Source organism: Panthera tigris, chromosome D1 (genome assembly GCF_018350195.1).
Source record: "Panthera tigris isolate Pti1 chromosome D1, P.tigris_Pti1_mat1.1, whole genome shotgun sequence".
Taxonomy (NCBI): Eukaryota; Metazoa; Chordata; class Mammalia; order Carnivora; family Felidae; genus Panthera; species Panthera tigris.
Window position 1 is genome coordinate 103,143,468 of NC_056669.1, and position 18,575 is coordinate 103,162,042.

The 18,575-nt window shown below is 41.3% G+C and overlaps 2 protein-coding genes across 3 annotated transcripts; both read left to right on the top strand.

The window, feature by feature from the left end:
• The first annotated feature begins 6,997 nt into the window (after positions 1-6,997).
• On the top strand, positions 6,998-7,942 carry LOC102968703 (olfactory receptor 4D6). The gene has a single exon (XM_007092044.2). It carries the CDS (start codon positions 6,998-7,000, stop codon positions 7,940-7,942), a length of 945 nt encoding a protein of 314 aa, XP_007092106.2.
• A 5,107-nt stretch (positions 7,943-13,049) lies between these two features.
• On the top strand, positions 13,050-16,622 carry LOC102951312 (olfactory receptor 4D9-like). Of its 2 annotated transcripts, XM_042958512.1 has the most exons (2): positions 13,050-13,108; positions 15,407-16,622. In XM_042958512.1, exon 2 carries the CDS (start codon positions 15,442-15,444, stop codon positions 16,240-16,242), a length of 801 nt encoding a protein of 266 aa, XP_042814446.1. In that variant the 5' UTR covers positions 13,050-13,108; positions 15,407-15,441; the 3' UTR covers positions 16,243-16,622. The 2 variants fall into 2 exon arrangements, with proteins under 2 accessions (XP_042814446.1, XP_007092201.1); XM_007092139.2 differs by lacking the exon at positions 13,050-13,108 and having other exon boundaries at positions 15,307-16,622.
• The last annotated feature ends 1,953 nt before the right edge of the window (positions 16,623-18,575 follow it).

The window sequence follows — 18,575 nt, forward strand, 5'->3', positions numbered from 1 at the left end:
GCTGACAGCTCGGAGCCTGGAGCCTGCTTCCGATTCTGTGTCTCCTTCTCTCTGACCCTCCCCCGTTCATGCTCTGTCTTTCTGTGTCTCAAAAATAAATAAACATAAAAAAAAAAAAGAGAGAGATTAAAAGCTAGCTGGACACAGGGAGAGAAACGCAATTGTATAGTGCCATTAACATTATGGTGGTATTAATACCTTATGCTTGTATAATGTTTTGAAGTTTACAATGTGCTCTCATATGAATTGTCATTTAATGGATTTATGCAGAAAGAAAAGTGAATGGGGAGGGCATTCCTTTAGGATGAGTCTGGAGATGAAGTGAAAAAGAACAAGTACTTGTTGAGTAACTACTATTTATCGTCACTGGCCATCTATCTGTCCATTCATCTATTCAAAAAGAATCACTGAATAACTGATATATGCCAGGTAGGAGCAGGGATACAAAGGAGGTAAGGAAACAAATTCTCTGCCCTCAAGGAATTTATATTTGGAGGAAGAGGCAGAAGCAAATAGATGCATAATGATAGGTCATAAAAAGTGCTAGGTTCTCACAAGTAAACTCCACTGCAGAGTAAGCCTTATGCTTCCTTCCCCTCCCATAGCTGAGGATTTGGACGTGCACAAAGGTTAAGTTTCTCAGAGTCACACGGTCAACATTTAAAATGCTCGAACCTGAATTCAAAGGCTGTGCTTTTTTGAACAAACTGCCTCTGGGTTCCATAATGCAGCCCTGAGGTTACAAGATAGAAAGGTCACCATTCTTTAGAGAAGTGTCTATTCATGTTTTCTGCCCATTTCTTCACTGGATTATTTGTTTTTCGGGTGTGAAGTTTGGTGAGCTCTTTATAGATTTTGGATACTAGCCCTTTGTCCGATATGTCATTTGCAAATATCTCTTCCCAAATCAGGAGACTATTGGAGAGGATGTGGAGAGACAGGGACCCTCTTGCACTGTTGGTGGGAATGCAAACTGATGCAGCCACTCTGGAAAACAGTGTGGAGTTTCCTCAAAAAATTAAAAATAGACCTACCCTATGACCCAGCAGTAGCACTGCTAGGAATTTACCCAAGGAATACAGGAGTACTGACACGTAGGGGCACTTGTACCCCAATGTTTATAGCAGCACTCTCAACAATAGCCAAATTGTGGAAAGACGCTAAATGTCCATCAACTGATGAATGGATAAAGAAATTGTGGTTTATATACACAATGGAGTACTACGTGGCAATGAGAAAGAATGAAATATGGCCCTTTGTAGCAACGTGGATGGAACTGGAGAGTGTGATGCTAAGTGAAATAAGCCATACAGAGAAACACAGATACCATATGTTTTCACTCTTATGTGGATCCTGAGAAACTTAACACAAGACCATGGGGGAGGGGAAGGAAAAAAAAAAAAAGAAAAAGGTTAGAGTGGCAGAGAGCCAAAGCATAAGAGACTCTTAAAAACTGAGAACAAACTGAGGGCTGATGGGGGGTGGGAGGGGGGGGGTGGGTGATGGGTATTGAAGAGGGCACCTTTTGGGATGAGCACTGGGTGTTGTATGGAAACCAATTTGACAATAAATTTCATATATTTAAAAAAAAAAAAAAAAGGTCACCATTCTATCCTGTCCTGACATTGCAAGTATAGTTTGGAATCTTCTAAGATGATTAGCCAGAAGAACCAGTGGAATTGTATTAATTCAACAGAAAAGCCAATAGTAAGTAGCTTCAACATCAGTGTCCAGAGACTTGACTTGGCTGGTCCCAGACTCTCTGCTAGACATTTTCAGCCAATGCCTCATGGAACCATTAAATACCAAGACTAATTAGAACTGTCTTCCCTACACTTCTCTTTTCTTAAGAACTCACCTTTCTTAAGACAATTTTACAGAAAAGGAAAAGGAAAATACAAGAAACATAATATCAGAGCTCAAATTAATGAGGAAAACCTTCCACTTCAAGTTGTAAATATGTGTGAGTTTTTTTTTTATATCAGAAGCCATTTAAAGTCATTTTTTAAATTGGATACAATAGAATATATTTTTAAAGTAAAATTACCAAAATCCAATTACTCTCAGGTAATGGTTGCTACTATTATATCTTTCCAGATTTCTTCTAGATATGTAGATTTTCCCCCCAAAATAACATTATATGATACATTCATTGTTTTGATCTGTCACTAAAAAGAAATATTACCTTGTCCATAAATTAAATTCTACATTATCAATTTGAATGACTGTAATACTAGATTATCCTATTGTATCATAACTTATTGAAACAATTTTATATGGGGCACCTGGGTGGCTCAGTTGGTTGAACATTCGACTTTGGCTCAGGTCATGATCTCATGGTTCGTGAGTTTGAGCCCCACATCAGGCTCTATGCGGATGGCTCAGAGCCTGGAGCCTACTTTGGATTCTGTGTCTCCCTCTCTTTCTGGCCTCCTCCACTCACCCTGTGTCTCTCTCTCTCTCAAAAAAAAATAAATATTTAAAAAAAGAAAAAGAAGAAAAGAATTTTATTTATCAGATACTAACTTAAATTCTAATTTCTTCTAATTTCTTTTGCTAGCAACTTTTTTTGTACTTACGATATTAAGCACTTGGTTTATTAACTCTTTAGCACAAATTCCTAAAGTAGGATTTCTGCATGAAAGGATTTGCATATTTTAGGTTTTGACACATATTTCCAGAATGACCCCAGAAAGTTTGTCCTTATATACACTCCTACCAATCATACGTGGAGTTGACCATCTTTTAAAATGTGGACTGATCAATTATATTTCTCTGTGAATTTGACCCATTTTTGTTTTAAAGTATGTTTCTTATTGATTGACAAACGCTCTTTATACATCAAAGATATTAAGCCGATTTTATATCATGTTTTTATGTATATTTCCCCAGGTTTTTAATTTATTTTTAGTTAACTTCTTTTTCATGCTTTTAAAACATAAAATTTTCGTATTTTTCATCAAATCTAATCATACTTGGCAAAATGCTTACAAAGTTCTCTATCCCCAAAATTATAAAAATATTTAGTTAAATTTCATTCTAATATTTTAATTATTTTTTGACATTTATATTACTAAGAGGACAAAGTCTTCAGTCTTCTTTTCCCATGAGAAGTCATAAAGTATTATCATTTATTTCAGTTCATAGCATCTACTTCTAAAAACAAATCAAACATTCGAACACAATATTAAGCTGCTTCTTTACAAAACCTTAATCATCAGTTAAAACTAGAAAACTAACATATCACTTGATCTAGTGAGCTTGCTTGTGGACTTACAGATGCACACGAAAATGTAATTAAAAAATGTTGAGAGCAGCATTATTTGAAAATAGTAATTAGGCCCAACTAGGCAAACTGAAGAGGTTAATGTATGACTTCTGTGACCCTGCACCTCCTGTATATTCTACAAGCCTGACTCCCAGTGCTACCTACCCACCCCTAATTTCCATATTCCTTCTCTGACCCCTGCCTCGTCAGACTGCTATGCTCACCTGGCTAGCATACCCCCATTCCAGTCTAGCCCACGTGACCAATGCTTATTCTTGATCTGTCCAATTGTCATATTCCTATGAAAACCATTCTCTACCTTAGTAGCCAATGTATTTTCCCATTGCATTCTACAAAGGATTAAGGAGATCTTACAGACACAACAACAAAACACACATAATAAAATAAAATGTAAGTAACTGTTAAGAGACTACACTTGAAAAAGTATGGAGTAGGGGCGACTGGGTGTCTCAATCTTGGTTAAGTGTCAAAATCTTGGTTTTGACAGGGGTCATAATCTTGCAATGGGTGAGTTCGAGTCTCGCACTGACAGTGCAGAGCTTGCTTGGGATTCTCTCTCCCTCTCTGTCTGCCCCTCCCCTGCTCATGCTCTCGAAAGAAAGAAAGAAAGAAAGAAAGAAAGAAAGAAAGAAAGAAAGAAAGAAGGATGGAGTAGGAAATTAAGCCACATATGTTTTTTTTTAAATAATGTTTATTTATTTCTTAGAGAAAAAGAGAGAGAGAGAGAGAACAAGTAGGGGAAAGACAGACACAGAATCCAAAGCAGGCTCCAGTCTCTGAGCTGACAGCACAGAGCCCAATGAGGGGCTTGAACTTGTGAACTGTGAGCTCATGACCTGAGCCAAAGCCAGACACCCAACCGACTGAGCCACCCAGGTGCCCCAAACCACATATGTGTTTTTGAGTATATGAGAGTCAAAGGAGGGGGAAATGGCCCAATACTTAGTCTTCATCATCTAAGAGGAAGAATCTCACTGCTTTCCCAGGGAGCTCTCCCTTACCCTTGGATCAAGGACAAATGTTTCCCTGGTTTCCCCTGCGGTCTCAAATCCGGGACACTGAGTAGATCCTGGCCTTAATATAATCCTAAAGTGGGCTCTTCTTTGTAGCCCACTTTGTATTTCTTGTTACAGGCGATAACATAATCCCAAATGCAGAATACCGTTCAAAAAGCATTCTGCTGTTTGTTAGGTGGCAGTAAAAAACACAGAGTGCCAGTTCTAGGCAATGTGTTGTTCCTGGATGCTGTCATACTTAGTATTCCTATTGGATCATACTAAAAGAAACTTTAAAGAAAAAATTCACTTTTCAACAGGAATTAAATGGTTCTAATAGTAGGAATACAAGGAATCTAGGAAAATCAACAGAGAAGTTTATTTAAGAGGATTTCTATAGGCCCCAAACATTCAGGTTAAAACATAAAAATCACCCAAGTATAACAGAATTGGAAAAAGAAACATCAAGAAATATGTTGTTTGCAGAAATATGTTGTTTGATGTTTATTATACTTTTATTTCAAGGAAAGTGCTTGGTTCTTTTTTCATCTAGTGTATTCTCTTCTTTCTTAGCCTATTTCCTTCAGATATAATTTCATTGCAGCAAATACCTAGACTATTTTCTATTGTTGAACCATATTTCAGTCATCCCAACTACTTGAATTTTTAAATTTTATGTGGGATATGAAAGTCCTTGGACATACAGATATTCTTATTGAAAAGAATTTTGTCCTCAGATGGCCAAATATCTGATTTGACAAAAAAATCAAATAAACCTATTTTGCTGTCATACAGAAATAGTAGAAAATCCCTGAAATTGGAGTCATCAACCCTGGTTAAAAGTCTCTATCTTTCTATGAGTTTGACTATTTTAGAATCCACATGTAAGTGAGATCATGCAGTATTTGTCTTTTTGTGTCTGGCTTATTTCACTTAGCATAACATGCTCTACTCACAGAAACAGAATAGAAAGATGGTAATGGGGGAGGGGGAGGAGGAGGTAGGGAAGATGGGACTTAAAAATACTTTATTGTATACTTGAAATGTGTTAACAGGGGTAGATCTTATGTGTTTTCATGACAACAAAAAAAACAAGAAAAAAGAATATTTAAAAAAAAAAAGTCTCCATCTTTTACCAAGTCAGACTGATTCTCAAAAAATAAACAATCTTCTCTGCTCACCCCTGAAGTGAGGAGTTTTGGGTTAAGTCACCTCTGCAGCTTTAATGATCAGTTTGTTGGTGATACCTGCATGTGCTCTGAACAATGATTGCATTTCTTCACGCTATCAAGAGCCCCTGGACCTGGTGAGGTCCAAGTGTCTCCGAGTGCAGGGGGATAGTACTTAAGAGGGCCTGATTCTTCTTTTCCTTTAAAGGAGGAGGTGAGGGGGGCGCCTGGGTGACTCAGTCGGGTAAGTGTCTGGCTTTGGCTCAGGTCATGATCTCGCTGTCCGTGAGTTCGAGCTCCGTGTCGTGCTCTGTGCTGACAACTCAGAGCCTGGAGCCTGTTTCGGATTCTGTGTCTCCCTCTCTCTCTGACCCTCCCCCGTTCATGCTCTGTCTCTGTCTCAAAAATAAATAAACGCTAAAAAATTTTAATTAAAAAAAATTAAGGAGGAGGTGAGGATTAAGTAGTCAGGCTATTTAATTAACTGCTTAAGCCTTATCTCCCCACTATAATTCTGATAAGCCAAAGTAAGTTCCAGGATCTCTGATCTGGCAGAAATGTTTCAGGGGGAAACTCTGCAGTCTATTAAACAAAAATTATTCCCTGGACACTATTTAAAATGGCAAGACAGATTTTATTCAAAACTATTGCAACAGGGGTCAAAACTATTACAATAAAGGAGAGAAATTAAGTTCAACTCCAAATACAAGGACAGTGGGGATTTATAGCCCAGGAGCAGAGTAAGTGGTTCAGTAGGTGGAAAATTACTAAAAGGACACATCAAAGACAAAGGGATTCTTACTAAACTGGCTTAACAGGACTCTTGCAAAGACAAGCCAAAGACTTAGTTACAAGGAGTTATATATCAAAGATCAGGGATGAGACATTTGATCAGATACCAAAGGTAGGGTCTTCTTGCTAAACTGATTTAGCAGGATTCTCAGCAAGGAAAGAATAGAAGGCCAAGGTCAAGGTGCCCAATTAATATTGGTCTTTGTCAAGTCAGAAAAACTACTTGCATCTGAATCCTTGACTTGCCACTCACTAACTTTATAATTGTGCAAATGTGGGCAAGTCATTAACTGCTCTAAACTTCAGCTTCCCTTATATAACACGGAGATGATCATCACCACTCTCTAGACCCCACACAAACATCATAAGAATAAAAATCAAGATATTTCAGGTGAAAGACTTTGGTAAAGAGTAAAGTTCTGCATACATACTCTTGCAGGACAGAAGGCAAGACATAATCAAATGACCATAGTCCTGCCATCTCCCTCTTTCAGAGGGAAGGCATCAGAGTGTGATGGCTCTTGCTGTCTGCTCAGGGTATTTCCAATAGGAAAGAAGAATCATCAGGATAAAGAATTTCCAGGCCACAAGAGGGGAGACCCTAGCCCAGTTTTTCTGAGTAATCATGATCTGGATGCTCAAGATAGCCTTAAGACAATATAGGATAAATGATGCTGTCCCTTCATGACACCATACTCCTAACCCTAATGTACCTTCTCCCAAGATAGACATGGAGGAGGGTGGTCCCAACCATGGGCCAGAGCAACCACACCAATGTGAAGGAATTTGTCTTCCTAGAACTCACTCACTTCCAGGAGCTGGAATGTTTCTTGTTTGTGGCCTTCCTTGCTGTATATGTAACCACCATGCTGGGCAATGCCCTCATTGTGCTGACCATCACCTGTGAGTCCCACCTTCACACTCCCATGTACTTTCTGCTGCGGAACAAATCGGTCCTGGACATTGTTTTTTCATCTGTCACTGTTCCCAAGTTCCTGGTGGATCTGTTATCAGAGAGGAAAACCATCTCCTACAATGGCTGCATGGCACAGATCTTCTTCTTCCATTTTGCTGGTGGGGCAGATATTTTCTTCCTCTCCGTGATGGCCTATGACAGATACCTTGCAATCGCCAAACCCCTGCATTATGTGACCATTATGAAGAGAGAGGTGTGGGTGGGCTTGGTGGTGGCTTCCTGGGTGGGCGGTGGTTTGCACTCAATTGTCCAGATAATTCTGATGCTTCCACTCTCTTTCTGTGGCCCCAACATCCTGGATGCCTTCTACTGTGATGTGCCCCAAGTAGTTAAGCTGGCTTGTACTGATACCTTTGCTCTGGAACTTCTCATGATCTCTAACAATGGGTTGGTGACCCTGCTATGGTTCCTCTTGCTCCTGGGATCCTACACTGTTATTCTGGTGATGCTGAGATCTCACTCTGGGGCAGGACGGAACAAGGCCCTGTCCACCTGCACCTCCCATATCCTCGTGGTGACTCTGCACTTTGTGCCTTGTGTCTACATCTACTGCCGGCCCTTCACTACACTGCCCATGGACACAGCTGTGTCCATCAATAACACGGTCATTACGCCCATGCTGAACCCCATGATTTATACCCTGAGGAACCAGGAGATGAAGTCTGCCATGAAAAGACTACACAGAAGGCTTGGACCTTCTGAGAGCAGTAAGCTGGGGTGAGCACTCACACTGAGACCGGAAATCTATGCTCTGCTTTCCTCAAACTGCTGTCCTGGGGCAACAGACTGCTAGCTCGTTTGCCAGTCATTTCTGAATATCCTCATAGCCATTCAACTCTCTTCCAGGAAGGATGAGATGAGGCTGAACATGAGCTATTGGGCTTGTGACCTTGGGAGAACTAGGGGATATAAGGTGACAATCAATAACCTGATGCTATTTTGGTATAACCTGTGATTCTCGATGCTAACATATTTTCCTTACTTTTACCACCTAAAATATGGAAATGACACTGTCTGTTCACAGGGTTGCCATGAGAATGAAGAATAATAAATGCTAAGAGGGTGGTCATTAGCACTGCTCATGGCGTTAATCAGGCACAGAATCCAGGTTCCCTATTGTCTAGCCCTCTAATCTTAAATATGCATATATGGAAATTATGGATGTGTTTATTTCATGCATGCTCTCTCTGGTGGCTCTGTATTTCCAGTTAATTACTAAAATCATTCCTTGATTTAATATTTTGAGTACAGAATCTTCAATATATTTTACCTACTAGTGAAAAGAGAAGAAATATTTTAAGTCATGTTTAGTCAGATATATACATGGACAAATCTACGCTTGGACCAAGAATCTCCTGTTCTCAGGTCCATTCTACTAATTTGCCCACTGAAACTAACCTTAAAAGTGCTTGTATGGTTTGGGAATATATCTGCACAAAAGCCACAATGGTTAATTATTTATTTATTTATTTATTTATTTATTTATTTATTTATTTATTTATGTATTTATTTATAATGTTTGTTTTTGAGAGAAAGAGAGAGAGAAAATGCACAGGCAGGGCTGGGGCAGAGAGAGAGGGGACAGAGGATCCAAAGCAGACTCTGTGCGATGAGCAGAGAGCCTGAGGTGAGGTTTAAACTCATGAACGGCAAGATCATGACCTGAACCAAAGTCGGACACTCAACCTATTGAGCGCCCAGGTGTCCCGGTAATTTAATTTATGTTACCCTAAACTTTCTTTTTCCCTCTCCTCTCCCCATCTCACCTTCAGAGATTTTATAGCTGGAGCAACACTATGTGTTCTGTCTACGTATGCACGGCAAGCAAGACAAGTCGCTTAGAACAGCAACAACAAAAATACCTAAGAAATACCTTTTCACACATTCAGGACCCGTTTTGTGTTCCAGGAGAGGAAGGAAATATATCGCATGCAGGGTCACTTAGGAACAGCCACTGGGTCTGTGTTGTGCTCCACCTCTCTCCTAAGAAAAGGATTCCCAGGAAATAAATATGTAGAAAGACAATAAATGTCCCTTCATCCCCTATGCTCACCTCAAATGCCACCCTTCAGCCTACAGGAGTCATTCAAAAATTGGACAATTAGTAAAGAAACTCAGGAAATTACAACCTTCAGGACAATTTTTTGCAAATTGTTATAATGCGTTACTATTTGGCTAAAAAGTTCCTGGTAGGTGGTATATACCTGTGATCTTCTCTGAGTCCTACAAAACAGAGATAGTAGGCCAAGACTTTTAATCATATGGCAGCACTTCTCAAATTTTTCCAAATCATTATGTCCCAAGGAAGTTTATTAGATATTTTCCTTTTTTTAAGTTTATTTATTTATTTTGAGAGAGAGAGTAAAAGCAGGGGAGGGGCAGGGAGAGAGGGAGAGAGAGAAACCCAAGCAGGCTGCATGCTGTCAGCGCAGAGCCCAGTGCAGGACTCAATCTCATGACCGTGAAACCATGACCTGAACAGAAATCAAGAGTCGAGTCAGACAATTAACCACCTAAGCCACACAGGTGTCCCAGATATTTTTCCTAATTGTTCTCCCATGAGAAAATTTAATACCAAAGATAGACTGTGTATCCTTTAATGTACTGAGGCTCTTTGAAGGCCACACATCATTGTAATATCTAAGATTTTTGTCATCCTTAAAAACCAATTTTTGTCCCCTTCAGCATGCTGCTCACATTGAGAATGAATGATCATATGGGATTAGATGTTTCTATTAATATGTTTCCCTAAAACCCAGAGAATCAGAACAGATAGATTTATGTCTTTTGGGGTTTTACAAGAATGTAGAAAGCAAAGAAACATGGGCATCTGTATATGTGCGTGCGTGCATGTGCGTGTGTGTGTGTGTGTGTGTGTGTGTGTGTGTGGACTTGTATGCAATAATGACTTGGAAACTTTAATAATTCCCGCTGGAACTCCAAAATGATCGAAGAGGGTCCGTTCTCTTTCCACACTCACATCCAATAAATTCCCTTCGCTAATTCTCATGTTAGGCTTGGGCCTGAGGGACCAGTATACACAGCAGGGACACTTTGGGACAGGCAGAAGAGCCAAGATGACATGATCCCTGAGTCTGCCCTTTCCAATGTGAAGGTGGAAGACAAGACCTTGAAGTCTAATGTAACCAATCGTGAGAAGGACTTGACGTTCTAACACGAAGGTTCCCTGGCATCATACACACTGGCACCCCACTGGGTCTCAGGTGGCGTGAATTCCTGGTTGGATACCAAAGGTTTAGGTAAGGACATGGAAGAGTCAGTGTGAGACACTGTGGGTTATGCATGAACAAGATGAGCATGAAAAATGTGCCCGGTGTACCAGACACTGTAAAAAAGGATCAAAAGTTTAGTGAGAGAAAATGGAAGTGGATGTTAAATGCTGGGAAAGGAGGGCTATCTTTCTAGGGAGAAAGGGCCCCCGACACGGGGTCAGCAGCTTGTATTTGGTGAAACAACTGAGATGCATTTGGAGAGATTTTGTTGCAGCTTAGGGTCTGTCCATGGGGATCGCAGAGTGTTTTTACACAAGATGGGTACTTCCTTAAAAAAACAAACAAACAAAAAACAAACAAACAAAAAAAGACTTTAAAATGCCTCAAATTCCCTTAAAAGCTGTAGAGGTTTCAAAGGCAGTTCCATATCCACACATGGCCCATGACTCACTGGGTCTCTTTGGCCTTTGATCCAGAGGCAGCTTTATTCCCAAACCTGATGACCTAGCACATGAACGCTCCAGTCCACTTGGGTAACCCACACAAGTTCACCGAAACACAAACAAGCAAGTGATTTCAAAGACAAACTGTTGTTCTGTTGAATAACATTTTATATTCTGCAAAAGTCTTCTTAAATAACTCTTCAGGGAAAACAGGGATGATCCTGTTTTCAGGGGGAAAGGAAAGGAATCAAGTTAATTGAGTGCCTACTATGTGCTGGGTACTTTACAGACATGAACGTAGTTGCTCCTTATGCTACCCAATGAAGTAAGTATTATGCTTCCAAGTTTACAGAGGAGGAAAGTAGAGGACTTGCTCCAAGTAACAAAGAAACAAGAGGCAGAATTCCAGCCCAGGTATGCCCTACTCCAAAACCCTTAGTATTGTTCCACACCAATAAGACTGTTTTACAACTGAGGATATGAGGCACAGAGAGGAGTGACTTTTTCAAGGTCACAAAGCTATTTTATAGCCTGGAAAATGCATCTCTCTCTGGCATCCCTGAGGTCAAGTCAAGGACATTAACAAAAGAATTTCTTAGCCTGTGTTTGTCAAGATCTTTCTCACTCACCCAACACTCCAGTGCCAATGCTTATAAGGCATGATGTGCACTTATCAACTACATTTGTTCATTAATCTAAAAAGCATTTAGTGGCACCTAATATATGCTCCAGACTAGGTAAAGCTTTGATGATCTCAGGATGAATGGAACCCTGAGCAGGCAGGATGAACTTGAGGGGTAATGGGGAAATTATAGTGAACAAAGGAGAGACAGATTTGTAAGAAATTAGATGGAATAATCTGTTACAAGCGCCAGAAGAGAAGTCAATGCAGGGAATGATGAGTCACAAAGGGGTGTCAGGAAAGTTTTCACAGAAAACGAGACTCTGAACCTGAGTATTGAAAGATCAGTGTCTGTGAAGGTGGAAAAATAGGAGATTCTGGAAGTGGGGGTTGGGGAGGGCATGATGGATAGAGGGAACAATGGGAACACAGATCCAAAGGCGTTAGCCAGCAATAATTTGCATAACATTTAAACACCCTGAGGGGCACCTCGGTGGCTCAGTCCCGGTTAAGTGTTTGACTCTTGACTTTGGCTCAGGCCTCCCGGTTCATGATTTCGAGCCCCATGGTGGGCTCCACACTGACTGTGGAGCCTGCCTGGGATTCTCTCTCTCTCCCTTCACCTCTCTCAAAATAAACAGAATAAACTTTAAACAATTTAAACACCCGAAACAGAGAATCAAAGGAAACAGGACACCAGATATCAAGAGGAGTTTAATCTTTATTGTGTAGGCAATAGGGAACCATTGAAGATTTTCAAACAAAGGACTGTATGGTGCCATTTGTGACTTATAATTACATTTCTGGAAAAGACAGGATGAATTAGACAAAACTACACTGAAGGAAAGGACACCAGTTAGGAAACTTGCAACCATCTAAGGAGAAATGACAAGGGGTTAACTGAAGACCAAGAAAAGGGGGCAAATTGAGACAGGTGAGGAAAGTAAAATCCTCAGAACTTTTACACAGTGCCCAGGTTCCTTGCAATGTGAGTGGCTCAGTATAAGCCTTCTGGATAAAACATGCTACCCACCAGTACCTCCTGCAGAGATGACTGTGCCCACAGAGACAGAATAAACAGGAAACAAGGCAAGTAGTGATATTCTCCAGAGCAAATAAGATGCAATGTGTGTTTGGGGTTTATTCAGCCACATGATTTCTTAAGGCTCTCAGAACTTGTTTCTATGCAGACCAAGAGCAATGCTTCCCAGGTGGGCATGATCTGGGGACCACCTAGATGTTCGTGCCAGATGGCTCAGACAGATGTGTAGGCTGAGGAGGGCTTTTTTCCTCTAACTCTGAGTTAATTTTGTCACCACTGCCACCATCATGAAACTTCTCAGAAATTATCAAAATGGCATGGGTGGAATATGTATTTTGCTGAGAACCAAAGTCTGGCTTCACTGCTAGCTTTCTCTACATCCTTCTGTGTGTCTCTTAAGCCTCCCTGGAACTTTTTTTTTTTTTTTTTCAGAATTGACACTCAAGCAATAAAAGGTTGCTTGCTCCTGAATCCCAAGGGCAAAATAGAATGAATTGAAAATCCTCTAAATTGGATTTGCCACTCCCTTCCCAAACAGGATGCTTTAGTAAGAGAACATATGGCCTCCGCAGAGGGGGCACTACCATTGTCCCCTTGGCTGTCGATCCGTACTCCATCCGGCAGTGGAAAGCCTAAGCTTATCAGAAACTGCTCTGGGTTGTACAGGAAGGGCTCACCTGTAGTGCCTACAACCCCGTGGTAACCTTGCGCTTCATGCCCTCTATGTATGCATGCCTGGACCGTGCTGTCGTCTTTGTGAGCAGAACCACCTAGAGTATCATCCTGGTCCTCTTCTTCGTGTTAAACCCTAATGTCTGCATATCTATGAAATGAAATTTTTTAAAAAATAAATAAATGAAAAGAAGTCTTGTCACTTCTGAAATATAATAGAAGGGCAATGGTCTACAATTCCTTGGACACGGAAAGAGGAAATGGAGGGGCTGATGAGACCCACCATTGAAAGGACCAGAAAATTGTGTAAAGAGTCCCTCATGCAAATTATTCTTGGATTTATATAGCCTGAAGCTGGCAGGCAGCACGGAAGAGTAGAAAGATCCTAGAACCAAGAGACAGAAGAGACTTGTGTTACTACTTTTCCTGTGCCGCTGATTTTCTATATGACCATGAAAAATTGGCTAAATGCTTATTGAGTTCAGTTTCAGTATTAATTGACATGGGAATGCTAACACTTTTCCCCCTAGCTTCAGAGCGATATTAGAAATATTGATTGTAGGGGTGCCTGGGTGGCTGAGTCGGTTAAGCGTCCTACTTTGGCTCAGGTCATGATCTTGCAGTTCATGAGTTCAAGGCCCTGTCGGCCTCTGTGCTGATAGCACAGAGCCTGGAGCCTGCTTCAGATTCTGCGTCTCCCTCTCTCTCTGCCCCTCCCCCTCTCGCACTCTGTCTCTCTCTCTCTGTCTCTCTCTCTCTCAAAAATAAACTTTGAGGGGCGCCTGGGCAGCTCAGTCGGTTAAGCGTCCAACTTCGGCTCAGATCATGATCTCGAGGTTTATGAGTTCAAGCCCCACGTCGGGCTCGGTGCTGACAGCTCAGAGCCTGGAGCCTGCTTCGGATTCCGTGTCTCGCTCTCTCTCTGCCTCCCCTGCTCATTCTCTGTGTCTCTCTGTCTCAAAAATAAATAAAACATTTAAAATTTTTAAAAAAATAAGTAAAAAATAAACTTTGAAAAAAATTGATTGTTATTAGGTGTGCAGTAGCTTATAAAATTATAACATGCTATTCAAATCGATCCCTATTATGTTGTCACTGAAAGGCCTATGAGTGTTGGTTTATTCCAATGGCTCTTAAGGAAACAAAGTGCAATGAGAATAAAATCAGAGATGCTCCGGTTCATGGAGCACCTTCCACGAAGCCTTCCTCAGTTCTCTTCAGCAACCTCTAGGGGTGGATTTTAACAGATGTCAAAGGCCCCAACGAGTACAGTAGGGAAACGAATGATCCAGCCCACACCACATTTTAGACTAATGAGGGAGCTGAAGCAAGGAGAAGTGAGTGACTTCCCCAGGTGACACAACAAGTTCATGAAGAATAAGATAATATGATTAAAAATAAGAGCATGAGCAATCTTGAAAAAGAAAACCAAAGCAGGAGGCCTCACAATCCCAGACTTCAAGCTGTATTACAAAGTTTCCACAGATGAGATAAACCTTTGCTTGATTTTTTTTCTTATGTTAATTTATTTTTAAGAGACAGAGACAGAGCGTGAGGGGGGTGGGGCAGAGAGGGACTGAGACCCAGAATCTGAAACCGGATCCAGGCTCTGAGCTGTCAGCACAGAGACCAATGTGGTGCTCGAACCCAGGAACTGTGAGATCCTGACCTGAGCCGATGTCGCATGCTTAACTGACTGAGCCATCCAGGTGCCCTCTTTCTTTTTTTTTTTTTTTTAAATATTTATTTACTTTTGAGAGAGAGAGAGAGAGAGAGAGAGAGAGAGAGCACAAGAGGGGGAGGGGCAGAGAGAAAGGGAGACAGAATCCTATGCTTAACCAACTGAAACATCCAGATGCCCCTTTTTATTTTTTTTTCAATGTTTATTTATTTTTGAGAGACAGAGAGAGAGAGAGAAAGAGAACAAGAGGGGGAGGGGCAGAGAGAGAGGGAGACACAGAATCCTATGCTTAACCAACTAAGCCACCCAGGCGCCCCAAACTTTGCTTGATTTCAATGCCTCAGTAATATTATTCTCTCTTTCAAAGCTGTACAGGGAGGAAGAAATATCCAATGGCCCTGAGAAATTATACCAAGGTGTCTGAATTTATTTTTTGTGGACTTACCCAGTCTCAAGAGCTGAGCTTGCTCTTATTTTTCTTTTTATCTGTAGTTTATGTAACAACTGTGTTAGCAAATGTTGCCATCATGGTCACTGTGACCTGCGAGTCCCGCCTTCACACGCCCATGTACTTCCTGCTCCGCAATCTCTCCGTCTTGGACATCTGCTTCTCCTCCATCACCGCTCCCAAGGTTCTCGTAGACCTTCTGTCAAGGACGAAGACCATCTCCTTCAATGGTTGCATCACTCAGATCTTCTTCTTCCACCTCCTCGGGGGGGCAGACATTTTTTCTCTCTCTGTCATGGCCTTCGATCGCTACATGGCCATCTCCAAGCCCCTGCACTACGTGACCATCATGAGCAGGGGGCGATGCACTGCCCTCATCGTGGCCTCCTGGGTGGGAGGCTTTGTCCACTCCATCGTGCAGATTTCCCTGTTGCTGCCCCTCCCCTTCTGTGGACCTAATGTTGTTGATGGCTTCTACTGCGACGTCCCCCAGGTCCTCAAACTCGCCTGCACCAACACCTTTGCTCTTGAGGTCTTAATGATTTCCAACAATGGTCTAGTCACTACTTTGTGGTTTGCTCTTCTCCTTGTGTCCTACACAGTCATCTTGATGATGCTGAGGTCTCACGCTGGGGAGGGAAGGAGGAAAGCCATCTCCACCTGCACCGCCCACATCACTGTGGTGACCCTGCACTTTGTGCCCTGCATCTACGTCTACGCCCGGCCCTTCACTGCCCTTCCCATGGACAGAGCTGTCTCCATCACCTTCACGGTCATCATCCCGGTCCTGAACCCCATGATCTACACCCTCAGGAACCAGGAGATGAAGTCAGCCATGAAGAGATTGAAGGGAAGACTTATGTTTTCTGAAAGGGGATAACCTCATTATAGATTGTTGATCAAGATACAAGCATATAATTGAAATATATTCTTAAAATATTAGATGTTACATATTGGGGCTCAGCAATGCGTAGACAATTAACTATAGCAGGATGGCACAGACACAAAGGATCAGCGACTTGAAACACTGGTGTTGAGAAGGAACACCAAGTTAAACAGGAAGAACATAGTCCTTGAAGAGCAACTGACAGCAAGGAAGGTACAAATGTGAAATATAATAGAAGGTCTTGGGTGTCCCGGCAACAGGATGAAGGGTAGCACTGTGATGTCCAGACATGCAGTAGGCAAGAGACACCTACCTCAACATAGCCAAGCTCTAGTAACTAGGTCCCAGTGCAGCCATGGTTACCTTAAAACTATTTCATAAGCATATACTGTGTACCAAGCACTACTTGTAAACATTTTTCTCTACCTCTGCTTTGTCAGTAACGTTTATACCACAGCCTCAGGCATAAGTCAATTTGATGGTTGAAAAAAGAAAAAGCTATATCCAACCCAATAAATACTTTTATTTTTCCTATGTGCCCTCATTTATCATTTCCCTTACCATAGTGTGTTAAAATACCCCACAAAACTTCACATTAGTAGAGCTGGTTCTCCTTTATATTCCCAGTGTCAGGAATAGTGCCTGACCTGTAAAAAGCTGTAAGTGTTGGTTGAATCTGTGGAATGGAATGGAATGAATGTAAGATGCCAATTTCTACTTAATCTTGGTTTTTAACATTGAAAACTGACTTTATTTTCTGAACATATACTTCTTCATGGAAGCCAAAGGAAATTGAAATGGCTAAATCAGAGTGTACGGTGATCTAATACTCAAGGTCTTAGCATCTAGGTATGTCTTCATAAAATCACCAAATCAGGGGTGCCTGGGTGGCTCAGTCGGTTAAGCGGCCGACTTCGGCTCAGGTCATGATCTTGCGGTCCGTGAGTTTGAGCCCCGCATCAGGCTCTGTGCTGACAGCTTGGAGCCTGGAGCCTGTTTCAGATTCTGTGTCTCCCTCTCTCTGACCCTCCCCTGTTCATGCTCTGTCTCTCCCTGTCTCAAAAATAAATAAAACGTTAAAAAAAATTAAAAAAAAATAATAAAATCACCAAATCAAGTGTTAGATCCCAAAATGTCTATTGAAAGCTGTGTACACAATTGAATAGAAACACCTCAGGGCAGGGGTGCCTGGGTGGCTCAGTCAGTTAAGTGACCGACTTAGGCTCAGGTCATGATGTCAAAGTTTGTGGGTTCAAGCCCCACATCAAGCTCTGTGCTGATGCTGCAGAGTTTGCTTGGGATTTTCTCTCCCTCTCTCTCTCTGCCTCTTTCTCTCTCTCAAAATAAATAAATAAAATTTAAACAAACAACAAAGAAACACCTCAGGGCAAATGAATGTTTTGCAACACTCAAGGCAAATGAAAGTACAAATTCATTGATTTAGAGTTCCAATAAGCCTGTGCTCTGAGGATATCCAGACAACCCCTCGGGATGCCTGGTAACTGTATACAGAAGGACGGGATGTATTTCCCCTTCTCTCCTCTCTCCTCCTCTGTAGCATGGGACCTAGTAAAACTGCCTAAGAAGTTTCATTGAAATGTAACTACAGGTTAATAATAATAATAATAAGAAGAATAGTAATAGTAATAATATAGGACCACATTCCCTTATTTTAATTTATTAGGATGAAATGGGTTTTAGACTTTAGCATTTCTTAGATTTTAGAAAGATAATACAGTGCATGTATTGTATGTTACATCATTTCCTCCTTGGGGAGCACCTGATACCCAAACACTTTAATATTTCTGTGATAAGATGTATAAATAGTTTCACTGAGTGTAATCAATAAAAAACTATGCATGGCCTCACACTAATTCAGATCAAGTTTTGCCACAAAATTAGTTCAGGTCAGATGAGATTTTACTACCAAATGATTTTCTAAAAACCTTCCAGCATTCAGAGTTCAGAGATTTCAGAATGAAATACAGAAACTGAACAAGAGGGGATCGTAATAAGCAGAATAATCCCCCCACTCAAGGTGTGCAAGTCCCAAACCCCAGGATCTGTGAGTGTGCTACTTCTATGGCAAAGCAGACTAAGAGTGCAGATGGCAATAAGGTTGCTACTGAGCTGACCTTTAAATCAAGATTATCCTGTGCTCGCTTCGGCAGCACATATACTAAATCAAGATTATCCTGATTATCTGGGAGGGCCCAATGTAATCACAAGGGTCCTTAACGGTGGAAGACGTAGACAGAAGAGGAGGTCAGAGTAATGTAATGTGAGGAGTATTTGACTTAACATGGCTAGCTTTAATGGTAGAAAGA

Coding starts and splice junctions, on each gene's coding strand:
- LOC102968703 (XM_007092044.2), top strand. CDS start 6,998: ATGGGCCAGAGCAACCACACCAATGTGAAGGAATTTGTCTTCCTAGAA.
- LOC102951312 (XM_007092139.2), top strand. CDS start 15,307: ATGGCCCTGAGAAATTATACCAAGGTGTCTGAATTTATTTTTTGTGGA.